Source organism: Puma concolor, chromosome C1 (assembly GCF_028749965.1).
Source record: "Puma concolor isolate L17-30 chromosome C1, mPumCon1.1.hap2, whole genome shotgun sequence".
Lineage (NCBI taxonomy): Eukaryota > Metazoa > Chordata > Mammalia > Carnivora > Felidae > Puma > Puma concolor.
This window is the reverse complement of record NC_141674.1, coordinates 149,920,851-149,934,200: the sequence shown is the minus strand read 5'-3', so window position 1 is coordinate 149,934,200 and position 13,350 is coordinate 149,920,851. Positions and strand designations below refer to the sequence as shown.

General features: G+C 33.6%; 1 protein-coding gene across 21 annotated transcripts in view; it reads left to right on the top strand.

The window, feature by feature from the left end:
• BAZ2B (bromodomain adjacent to zinc finger domain 2B) overlaps nucleotides 1–13,350 on the top strand; it is a 330,135-nt gene that overhangs the window by 244,006 nt on the left and 72,779 nt on the right. For all 21 annotated transcript variants that reach the window (XM_086718691.1, XM_086718692.1, XM_086718694.1 and 18 more), the window contains 3 exons: nucleotides 6,503–6,713; nucleotides 11,666–11,758; nucleotides 11,873–11,934. In XM_086718691.1, the coding sequence (XP_086574817.1) occupies nucleotides 6,503–6,713; nucleotides 11,666–11,758; nucleotides 11,873–11,934 (366 nt within the window). The remainder of the gene's footprint in view (nucleotides 1–6,502; nucleotides 6,714–11,665; nucleotides 11,759–11,872; nucleotides 11,935–13,350) is intronic.

Genomic DNA, 13,350 nt, shown 5'->3' with positions numbered 1-13,350 from the left:
TGGTAATTATTTCATATAAGTGAAGAACAAAAGATTGGGAGTCAGCAACCAGGGTTCTAATTCAACTCTGCTGTTAACTGTCACACCTAATGCAACATAGCTGTGGGGCTATATGGACACTGAGAACATGAAAGATCAGTACCAGAAATCTAAAATACTGAAAATTTATGTCACTAATCTACCAGGTAGGATTTCTGATGGCTAGGCAAGGGCCTATACTAGGAGGCCAACCGTATGAATCCAAGTGTGGAGTTAAGGAAGTATTTGAAGGTCGTGACTCTTAGAGGGTAACCTACTGTGAGTAACTGGAAAGCAGGGCCAGCCTTGTGGAACAATTGTATCAAACCACATCTTTCTCACTGGTTTTTAATAGGTGATACCCATCTCCCAGGAGATAATCTTACTCTTTCACATCTTTGAAATGCTATTTAATATATGATATTAATAAACTATATGATTACAGTGGATTAAGAATCCCTAATGCTGTAAAGTTCATGGTACATAAAGTTCTCACTACCTGCTTCTGGCACCATAAAGTAGCCAAATATAGACATAATGCTAAATTATGAAATAAGCATAAGGAAATTCAACAGAACTTTGATTTTTCTCATGATACTAGCTTTAGTGTTTTCTTAAAATAGGAAGTCCTGTCAAAAATATTTGATGCCTCACTTTGCCTGTGCTCTTAAGATTTTTTCTTAGACTCCTGTCAGGATAATTCAGCATCCTATGTTGCTTTGAAAAACTGAAACCTACTTTTCTAGGCCTTAGTATCCTCACCTGTGATGTGCAGTATATATACCATAGGTCTTTAAGATCAATTCCCTTTTAGGTATCACATTCTAAAAGCTTTTTTATAAACTAATTATTGGGAAGTAAAGTATTCTGAAAGTACACTTACAAAGAAAAAGTAGTGAAAACATCAGTTTTGTTTACTTGAACTGTGGTTAAATTTACTGAAAACTAGCCTGAAATCAATTTGGTAAATGATCAATTCACTGAATGACTAACAAACCTAAAATTGACAGATCAAATATCTTACTCCAGCTTTAAAATCTTCACCTCAGCTGTTTTACTACCAGAGTCAAAGACTGGAATAGAGAAATAGGTCCCAATCCAGAAAAATAAGAGTAAAATTTATCCATTCACTTAGATAACATTGAGCATTGGAGAAGTATTAGGCATCTCCAATATTAACATGGGAAATAGACTTTTAGTGGCCCAGCACTGCAAATCCATGCTGAAATTGCTGCAGCAAAGTCTTGGTGATATAAAAACTTAAAAAAACAAAAACAAAAATCAGTGACTTGGCAAATAGATTACTCGGTGAATTGACTTTTGGTGGACTGGTTTTCTTCTTTTACTTACATACTCTTTATCCCCTAAATAAGTCAGCCTACAAGTATGTAAAATCAAACAAAATGGGAGCAACAAAACAAAAATAAAGATAAACTCTGATATAAAATTGAAGCAGGAATGAGACTTGAGAATACATTTCATTAAAACTTGAACATATTGCTGGTAAACCACAAATTGACATTAGCTGCCAGTAAAATGTAGGATCCTAGTTAATTACACAATTCAGTGTAAAGGAAAAAATGAGTAAATTGCTCATGAGATGTTCAATAATACTTTGGAGTATCATTTATGAAGAATAATGGAAATGTTGAAATACAAAATCATATGTAGCTTCAATTTCATATAATTTTTGAATTTCTGAATACAGAAAACATTTTTAAATTATTCATTTAAAATAAATGTTTTTTTAAAGCTCTATTTAGTTTTTAAGATGTAAAATACCTGAGAGTAATGATTTTATTTGCAGGCTTTCTCAAGTATTTTTTCGTCCTGTATCTTCAGTTCAGGATGAAAACCTCACTATCATTTCCCTTTTCCATGTTACCTAGAGACCCCTCCCAACTTTAATCACCTCTCTGGTCTCCATTCAGACTTTTCTCTTTCATATACAGGTAGTCCTCCCTCCTGAAAGACCAATGTAATCACCTTTCTTTCCAACTCTAATTCTCAAGCCCTAATTCAGACCATCATTATTTTTTTTAAGTGGACAATTCCAACAACTTCTTGTCCCAACCTCTAAACCCTTTTTCAAATTTATTACAACTCAGCACGGTACAATAGAAGATTCTCATTTACCTTTAGAGACTGTTATGTCTTGTACAAAATAGGTGCCTCAACACAAGTTTATAAAACCTTACAGCCTTTAAAAAAAATTTTTTTTAATGTTTATTTTTGAGAGAAAGAGTGAGACAGAGCATGAGCAGGGGAGGGCCAGAGAGACAGGGAGACACAGAATCAGAAGCAGGCTTCAGGCTCCGAGCTGTCAGCACAGAGCCCGACCACGAACTGTGAGATAATGACCTGAACCGAAGTCAGATGCTTAACCAACTGAGCCACCCAGGCACCTCAAAACCTTACAGTCTTATATTTTACTTTCATAGTGCATTGCAGACAATATGGTGTAGTATGCTTATTAATTATTTTGTTTAGTCTTCTGAAATAAAAAATCTTTTTTCTTCTTTGTAGTATTTATAGAAATGAAGGTGTTGCTGCTAAAGTTTGAAATTAGTAACTCTTGAAAGCAGAATAATAATGGTAAAATAGGCAATCTGTCACCATCCCCATCATGTTGATCATCTGTTTTCTTTGTATCCATTTTCTTTGTATCCACGTCTTAGTCAAGAAAGATTATTTTCAGGAGCCATTTACTATGTTAGTCTTAGAAATTAAGAAAAAATAATATGCTAACTCTCTTGATGCATATTTTTTTATTGACAAAAAAGCTTATAGCATATGAATCAAGTGATATAAATTCTGTTTCCTTTTTCTAAAGAAACATTCATCAAGAAAAATACTTTTTCTTTTTCCTTCTCACTTATTTTAACGACTCCATGAATTAAGAATGTATTTTAAGCTTCAGGTTTTCCTTACAGTCTATTTCTCATTTTCTGAAACCCAGGAGTCAGAAGACTGTATATGTAGCACAATATATGCAGTTCCCTTAACAAGTATTTACTTTATAAATGCCAAGGGCAAAAATGTAAATGAAAATGTCACTATATTTGGTAAATTTGGACACCAACATAATCTATTCCTTTCTTGACGTAGGTATGTTTTCCTAGCTGAATAAAACATAACTATGTAAAAATTGTAACTGAATAAAAAAAATAAATTGATAAAACCCTTTAAATTTTGACTTAAGTTGACTTTATGATTAATAAGATAGTTTAAAAACTGAATGTAGATTCCTTTACAGACTCTTTTATTAGTCTCTCTCTTCTCCAAGTGTCACAAATGTCACTTCTCTATTTTTCAATTTATGTGATGCATACTGCCTTGGTGCCTAAAAGCATAACAGAAAAATAAAAATCTAAACGAATCAAAAGCTTCCCATACTGGTAAACATAAAACTGTTTTGTTGACTTTCTTCTCAGTGGTTTGTGGCATTAAAATGCAGTTCGTAGAACTGTTGTTCCTATTGACTTCATTTGAAATCTGAGGAAAAAATTTTTACTTCCTTCAGAATTACTTTGTAAAATTAGGGGTGCCTGGGTGGCTCAGTTGGTTAAGCATCCAACTTCGGCTCATGTCATGACCTTGAGGTCCATGAGTTCAAGCCCCACATCGGGCTCTGTGCTGACAGCTCAGAGCCTGGAGCCTGTTTCAGATTCTATGTGTCCCTCTCTCTCTGCCCCTCCCCCACTCACTTGCTGTCTCTCTCTCTCTCTCTCTCTCTCTCTCTCTCTCTCTCTCTCAAAAAATAAACATTAAAAAAGATTTTTTTAAATTATTTTTCACATGAGAATTACTGCAAATAATTAGTATAGATATTATTTTTAACATACAAATATGGATTATATTCATTTGGGTTTTTTGACACAATTCTTCTGTGACATAATCTTGGTCATGCATGCTTTCGTGGCTGAATATTGTCAGTCACTTATCAAATATAAAAACATCTTTGTAACATCAATCAATTACATGTAGAGGTTAAGAGCCCAGGTTTTAGAGTGAGATAGTCCTAGGTTCAAAATACAGTTCTATTCCTTGTTGCCTCTGTACCTCAGGAAATTATTTAACCTTACCGGGTGTGAATTCCCTCAGTTGTAATGTTGGAACAATAAAACCCACCATATTAGAAGTGTTGTGAACATTAATGTATTGAAAATGCCTGGAACAAAGCACAGTGCTTGCAATGTGGGATGTAACTCTCATCCAGGATGGTAGCAGGAGTAGTATTTGTATTTTTAATACCCATTGAATGAGATAATCAAGATTTCTTGCCCCAGATTAGGAATCATGGAATAAAAAGTAACTCAACAACTTTTTATTGTTTTTGGTTGCAGAACTGACTACAGTGGTTCAAGCTAAATTCCTAGTTTAACATTCTTTTAAGAAGAAAGCACATTTTGAAAATTTCCTTAACCTTCATATTAAAGGAATTATCTCTCTCTCTTTAAGTTTATTTATTTATTTTGAGAGAGAGAGAGAGAGAGAGAGCATGTGCAAGTGGGGGCAGAGCAGAGAGGGGGGGAGAGAGAATCCTAAGCAGGCTCCACACTGTCAGTGCAGAGCCTGATGCAGAACTCTGAACCCACAAACTGTGAGATCATGACCTGAGCCAAAGTCAGAGCTTAACTGACTGAGCCACCCAAGCACCCCTAGAGAAATTATCTCTTAAAAAATTAAGTAACAGCGGCACCTGAATGGCTCAGTTGGTTAAGCGTTCAACTCTTGATTTCAGCTCAGGTCATGATCTTTGGCTGTGCTGACAGCACGGAGCCTGCTTGAGATTCTCTCATACTCTCCCTCTGCCCCTTCCACACACACACCCACACTCTCTGTCTCTCTCTGTCTCTCTCTCTCTCTCTCTTTCTCAAGATAAATATTTTTAAAGAAGAAGTAAGAAATAAAACTATTTTAAAAGGGTGCCATTCTTCTATCTGAACGTATTACTTTAGACAGTAAGAAGGTAATATAACAGTGTATTTGTTTTGATTGACATATTGAGGATAATTAAAACCAGACTCAGATTGTATCTATGCACTGAGCAGTATTATTCCTATAATGCATTAGCATTATGGTAGTTTATGTGTTTCTCTTGGTGACTTATAATGGGAAATCTCAAATATGTAATATATACGATGTACCCATCATCACCTTAAGAAATCATATAGCCAGTATTGTTTTACATATGTCCCCATCTGCTTCTACTTTTCCATTTGCTGAAGCAAATCTTACATGTCTTGTTTATCTGTAAAATATTCAATATGTATCTCTAGATGATAAGGACTCTTGTTTTTTAGAAGAGTACCATTATCACACTTTAAAATTATAATTTCTGGATACCATCAAATGTTAGGCATTGTTCACAGTTTCAGTCTTTAATTATTCTAATTTTCTGAAGGTTTTATATTTGAATCAATATTTAGATAAAATGTATTTGATACATCTTTTAAGTCTCTTTTAATCTTACAGTTTTTTTTCCTTAAAATTTATTTCTCAAAAAAACTGAGTAATTTGTAGAATTTCCTACAGACTGAATTTTGCTATGTAGTTTAACATACACTTCTTATCCTATTTTTCCTGTAAAGTTATAGTAATTAGGTCCAGAAATCTCATCACATTTAGGTTTGATTCATTTGGTAGAGGGCAGGATTAATTTATAGGTGATGGAGTGAACCCCCATTAGAAGGCTGATGTTTACCTAGTGGTCTCTCTTTCTGGTGATTGACAACCATTCAGGTTCAATGCTTAGATCCCTGAATTCATCAGGTATTACATTCCTTCTTGATTTATTATCTGTAATATTTCTTTTTTTTTATTTAATGTTTATTCATTTTTGAGAGACAGAGCATGACGGCGGTGGGGGGGGTGGGGCAGAAAGAGAGGGAGACACAGAATCTGAAGCAGGCTCCAGGTTCCTAACTGTCGCACAGAGCCCAACTGGGGCTCGAGCCCATGGACCATGAGATCATGACCTGAGCTGAAGTCACACACTTAAGGACACTTAATCGACTGAGCCACCCAGGCACCCTGTAATATTTCTATAAAGAGAAACTTCCTTCAGTTATTTGGATAGCTTCATGCTTGGTTGAACTGATAATACAAGAAAGCAATCCATAGGGGTGTCATCACACAACTAATATTTTCAAATATCTGTCAACTTTATGGTCATTATAGTTTGGAAATGTGATTGATATATCTCTATTTATGGGTTTATGGATACATATGTTTATAAATATATTTTTATAGATCTAGATCTCTATTTAAAGTTGAAGTCATTAAAGTAAGAAAACCAAAGATATGCCAAAGGCCATGAACAATTATAGATATAAATTTAATTAAAAATTAAAATTTCTAAGCTTTATACTAGCTTTATAGATTTCAGAATATCTGAATTTACATAGAATTTTCTGACATGTTGATCACTTGTGTTTATTTTTCTTTTAATATATTATTTCTGTAAAATGTTAATTAAAAGGGAATGCAGTGGTGTCTTTTGAAAGAAGAGGATGTCATTCCCCGTATCAGGGCAATGGAAGGCCGTAGAGGAAGACCACCAAATCCAGATAGACAGCGAGCAAGAGAGGAATCCAGGATGAGACGTCGGAAGGGTCGGCCTCCAAACGTGGGAAGTGCTGAGTTTCTAGACAACACAGATGCCAAATTGCTAAGAAAACTGCAAGCTCAAGGTAAGAGATAGAATGACACTGTAATGATCATACTAATATGTCTACGCATTTCTTATGTTTTTGAATATGAATGATACTGCTCTCACTTTCTGAAAAGTAGATATTTGTGTTAGAATAAAAATGAGAAAATAAGGAATCTCACTGGTAACTGGAGTTCTTTGATTAGGTAAGCTCCTTTCAAGAGCCATACTCATAAACACATCAGATCTTGTGTGTTTAGAATTACAAAGGTGGGGGATAAGCTTTCAAGGCTTGCACAGAAAGGGAATCACCCAGCACTTGGCACATGCCTTAAGGTGGTGCCAACCTTCTGGAAATTCTCATTTTAACAGCTCCCGATTCCTTGAGGTGGTACAAGGGAATAACTCCAAAATATGTGGATCTGTGGAGTAAATTTTCAGTCAGAGAACTCCAATTACTGGTAAGTAACCCCAGTCTTTTTAGTTTGGGTTCTTTGTAGTCTGGATATATCACATATATTTTCAAAATGGCCAACTAATAGATTTAAATCATAATTTATTTTAAGATCACCAGAAAGTATTACTTTTCAAGTACAAAGTGCTCATAATAACCTCAAATGTATTGTAACTGAAAGCTACACATAAATTATCAACATGAAGTTACCATGCTATGTCTGACACAGAAAGCTGACTAAAATAAAAGAGTTCTGTATGAGTTTGAGTAACCAGGTACAAATGTGAAGCCTCTTAAGGCTATCTGAATATACATCAAAAGAGATGTATTGGTGTCTTATATTCACAAGCATATATAAAAACATATAAATCGATATAAAATAAAGGCTTAATAATAAAAATTGACTTGAAAGACTAACAGGATTTTACTTCTTTGCATGGTTTTTCTTTTTCCGGAAGAAAATCTTGACTTATTTCTCTTTATTGTAAACACTATCATAATATTGACTTCTTTGGAGCTGTTTTGTTTTTATTATAAAACAAACACCCACAACAAAACTCAAAGAATAGAATGCTTTACAAATAAGACACTTGTTCTCACTCACTTTAAAATAAAAGACACTCATGAGCGGCATCATTATTAACAGTTTTTTATAAATCCATCCAGAAATGTGTACACACACTCCTACATACACACACACACAGTCATGTGACACAATATATGTGTACATATACATATGTAATTTATTGTATCATATATCTTTTCATTTGTAAAATAGATGGGCTTATGTACATCCTATTCAACTTGCTTAATTTATCCACTTAATTTATTCCACGTAATTTATCTCGAACATATTTCTATATCTGCACTTAAAAATCAACCTTAGGCTTTTACTAGCTGAATAGTAAAGTGATGCCACATATGGCTCTACCATACTTCAGTTAATCAGTCTCTTTTGATGACTATTTGAGCTGCTTCCCAATCATTGCTACCACAAATGGTCCTGCAATAAACACATATTACACATTTATTCATATCCTTCTATAGGTATGGCTATTTCATAGTATAAAATTGTAGAGATAGAATCTTTGAATCAAAGGGTATGTGCATTTTCAGTTTTGGAAGCTAGCAGGCAAATATTGTCTCCAAAAAGGTTGCGCTGATTCATAGTTCCACTGATGGCATGTAAATTAACTATCTGGCATGTAACTTAATGTCATATAAGTTTTTCTCTCTTGTATGTTAATGAATTTTTTTTAGTTTGCTTGTTTATGTGTATATGTATGTATGTATGTATGTAATCTCTATACCCAATGTTGGCCTCAAACCCATGACCCCAACGTCAGGAGTCACATGCTATTCTGACTGAGCCAGTCAGGAGCCCCAAGAGTGAAAATTTTTTGTGTTATTTTATTTGGTTTCTGTTATGATTTTTATCTCCCCTAAATAGTTATAAGTGAAGGTTGATAAAAAGTTAATATATTAAGAGATACAGCTATAAATGATGGGTTTTTAAAATTAACATTGTCAATAAACCACTGACTCTTCTGATGAATGTATAATAGTGATGAGTGTGCATTATTTGCATAAAATAAGAAAGCTTGAAATTAACGGATACCCAAAGCATGGGCTCTTCATGCATGTCTTGAATATCTACTACAAATACTATTAATACTTAGTATCTAAAATGGCAGCTTTATATATGGAAAATTAACTGAATTTTATTTTAACAAAATAAAAGGCAATTATTTAACTTTTACCCAAATGTTTTTTTCTCCCTTGAGATTTCAAATTGGTTTGTATTCTGTTACATAAGTCTCCCTTGTTGTATTATGTTGCATTTTAAATTCTGTTACCTTTCACAAGATTATGTATATGTTTTTTCCTCAACATGTATATAAATGTTAAATATTTAAAAGTAAATTATTAATACTTACCAGCATATATGGTAAAATATGCATTTTTTTTCTTGGGAAGAAAGAAATGAATCACTTTATCACTCCTTTTATTTCTGAAAGGCTTCTACATTAACAGGTTGAGGGGGTTATTTGAAGGTATTCTAGAAGTTTCTGTCATATTATCCTACTAGGCCTCACCTAGACTGAAATACTGGACTTAATTTGAAGTAAAGTTCAGAACAGCAAAATAAATGCAAATTTTGAATGTACACCCAAGCATTATGACATGAGAGTTCTCTAATTTCTCTAGAAAATAAAGATAAGAATCTGGCAGTTTTGATATGAAAAGGACTATTGACCTAATAAATAAACCTGCCAAAACTATTAATACTTTAAATTTTCTAAGATATGAAATAGTACCTCTCCCTTTCATATGTCATAGAATCTGAGATGCCATAGTCATTGCAATGTACCATTATTTCAAGATGTACCACTACAAAAGAAAAGTACTGCCAATTGTCACACATATTCTGATTTTAGACTGTGTTTAAAAATTGCATCTTAGAACCAAAGAAAATGTGGTGTATCTAAAATATCCCTAATTCTGTGTGAAAATAAACTATTTCAAAAGTAAACTTTTATCTTTAAATTAAATGGATAGGTAATTTCTTAATCCATAAAAGATCTTTTTCAAATTAATATTTCAAAAGTTATTTATGAGTTATTGGAGGATTGGAGATATATTTTAGCATCATCTTCTATTAACCCTTCCAGTTTACTAGATAAAGTTAGACCCTTTACATCCCCTCCCCTTTTTTAAAGTCTTATTAATAGAAAATCAGCCATAGTAACCAATGTCACTTCTGTTACAGGACAGAGGGTTAAGTTCTTATCTAAAATCTCAAGGCACTCAACTTTTCTTAAAGGTTTTTAGAACTAGGATCATATAGACTGTGAAGTCAGAAAGACTTGGGTTTATATCTTGGCTTTGTTATTTAACCTTTGTGAGCCTTAGTTATTTCTCTTGTAAACTGGGCATAATGTTGCCTATCTCATAAGATTGTTATGAAGATTAAATAAGTTTATGTAAATTTAATACAGCAGTTCAATAAATGGTGGAAAAAATTAGTAGAACTCAAGTAATTAATACTCATTATTCAATATAATATATAGATTTCTTAAAACTCATCTGCTACAAAGTTTAAAATAATGTCTAATGTAAGGTGGTATTTTATGAGTGATACTATGATACAGCACTATTTATTTATTTATTATTTATTTATATAATTTTTTTTTAACGTTTATTTATTTTTGAGACAGAGAGAGACAGAGCATGAACCGGGGAGGGTCAGAGAGAGAGAGGGAGACACAGAATCTGAAACAGGCTCCAGGCTCTGAGCTGTCAGCACAGAGACCGACACGGGCCCGAACTCACGAACCGTGAGATCATGACCTGAACCGAAGTCGGACGCTCAACCGACTGAGCCACCCAGGTGCCCCATACAGCGCTCTTATAGTTAAAAATATGCTGACAAGGTTTGCCAGCAGAAGAAAGCATGACATGCTTCCCATGTCAGTTACCTGTTGCCATAGTAATGTTGGAAAACAACCAACCACACAATTTCAGTGATTTATAACACTAAGCATTAATTGTTGCGCAGATCAAAGCAGCTGGAGGTAAGTTAGGCAGCTCTGCTGATCTTGGCTGGGTGTTTTCACACACGTGAAGTCATCTGACTCCATGTGTCCCAACCTTCAGCAGCCTCGCCCAATCATGTCTTTATAGTAAAGGGCAAGCAAGGCACAAGCGAAGAAATAGAAAGAGTACAAGTATATTTTCAACCTTCTTTGTGTGTCACAACTGCTAACATCCTATTAGCTAGTGAAGATCACATGTCTGAACTCAGAATCAAGGGACAAGAACATAAATATATGTCACCTCTTGATGAGAGGAACTGCAAAGTCACATTGCAGATGACATGGAAGAGGGAAGAATGAATAGTTGGGGCCACTCATCATGTCAGTCTATCTCAGTTTCATGCATTTGTCCTTAAAAATTATGAGAACTAAGTTGTCTTTAAAACCCCTTGACATTCTGTACTCTTTATTTAGGAGATTTAGACCCTCTCCTACATAAATGAAAATGTCACTGGATTCAGAAACTACCATTTATATAGCTGATTGTGATACTGAGTTTTGGAGGCTTTGCATTTGTTCTATTTTGAGTCCTTTTTCCTTTTCATGTATTTTGTTATTTTTAAGACCGAAGCTAAAGCACTGTTTTTGCATACTAGCTACTACTTTCCTACGAAGTGGGGATTACACAAAATGTGAAAAAAAAAAAACAAACCCAAAAACTGATGTGCTCAGATTACCCTTTGTGAAGAGAATTAAAAGAAGTATCATTTTTGTGTAGTTCTGTGTGTGGGATCTTCTTTGGTGAAATAATTTAGCAATTTCTAGGGGAAATAAACATGAAATTTGCTGCCACACCATTCTCTCAGTTGGTATCTAACCTTAGGCGATTTTCTTAAAAATTATGTCCTTTCATGATGATACCAGTTTCACACAGTCATTGTTTCTAGGTTAACAGTTATGTCAAGTTGTTAATAATATTTCTTGAAATGTTGTGTTTTTCAGAAATAGCCAGACAAGCAGCGCAAATAAAGCTTTTGAGAAAACTTCAAAAGCAGGAACAGGCTCGGGTTGCCAAAGAAGCTAAAAAACAACAAGGTAGGTGATTTAAATGAAAACATAAACATCAAGAGTGAGTGTTGGGGAATTCATAAGAAGTTTCTCCTCTTTGTTTCCTTGCTGATGATATCTGTGCTTCGGTTTTCACCACAGCAATAATGGCTGCTGAGGAGAAGAGAAAGCAAAAAGAACAAATAAAGATTATGAAACAACAGGTACGTTTATGCATTAGAACTGACTTTTAAAGCACAAGTGTTATGTTGAGGCTTTATTGGCATATGTAGATATGTACATTATTTTCATCTTGATTTCTGAAATAACCACATTTCACATTAATATTATGGATCTTACTTAGAAAGTTGTCATCTTGCATTAATTAAAATTCACCTCATTTTTGAACCAAGTCTCATACTTCCAAGTTTTAAAAGCTTACCAAATAGTAGATTTGTATAAGTATTTTTAATATCCTGATAGACTTTGAAATTGGGTTGACATCTGAACAGCTTTCAAACTTTTAAAATTAATTATCAATAAATGAAGGCTATTGCTTAAATGTTTAGATTTTAGTAAGAGAAGCTTCTTCTTCTGAAATACATAAAATATACATAGAAAGTTAAATTCAAGTTTATAGAATAAGGTTTGTCTCCACTGCTTCTGAATGCTTAAATATTCTTACTGCAAAAAAAAAAAAAAAAAAAAAAAAAAAAAAAAACCCACACAAAAACAAAAACAAAAAAAAAAACCAGAACCAAGAATGCACTATTTCAACATATCCAACATTCTATCTTCTATCTATAATCTGTCTCCCCTATGTAGTTTTCAAAATTAAGCACAGGTAGGTGAAATGATTTTTAAATTTTTATAAGTGAATTAAGAATTCATGCAATGGCATGACAAGATATTGAGCATTTAAGATGTGAGGGTGTGAGCTACTCTCCCATCTCCATGTATTCGTATAATCATTAAAGCAGAAAGGAAATGAGGGAACTACTATTCATTTAATATTTTGAACAGCAAGTAGTTTTTTCTGAGTGTGAACTGAAGTAAATTGTGTTATTATATAAATAGCTGCTAAATAAATGGCTTGGGTTGGATGTGATGTGGGATTCAAGACAGTTGATGTGGAATGGGGAGTCAGAACTTAGTCTGTAGTCAGGCAGCCAAGAGTTGAATATGGGCTCTGCTGCATAATATTTTTGTCATCTTAGATGAATTATCCTCTTTGTCTCTATTTCCTCCATGGTAAAAGGAAATAACCTCATTATCTAATGATTAAACGAGATCTTGGAATGTAACGTATATACCACAATGCCTGGCACAAACAGATGTTCACCTTTTAAGAGACAGATATTAAACACCAAACTATATGGTATACTCCTCACTGTAATTTAATGTGGTCAATTGTAAACTCAGATTCATTCCTTAGTTTGTTGATTGTGACTGCTAAAGGCACTGTATATATATTTATCAAAATAACATAAATATTTATTATATATTCCATGTTTATATGTAAAAATAGTCTATATTTTATTTTAAGTGAAATACTAATTTTTTACAGTTTATCCTATTTCCTAATGCCTAGAGACGCACCAGATTTCATCAGCCTCTGAAGTTCAGTTTTGTGTTCCTAA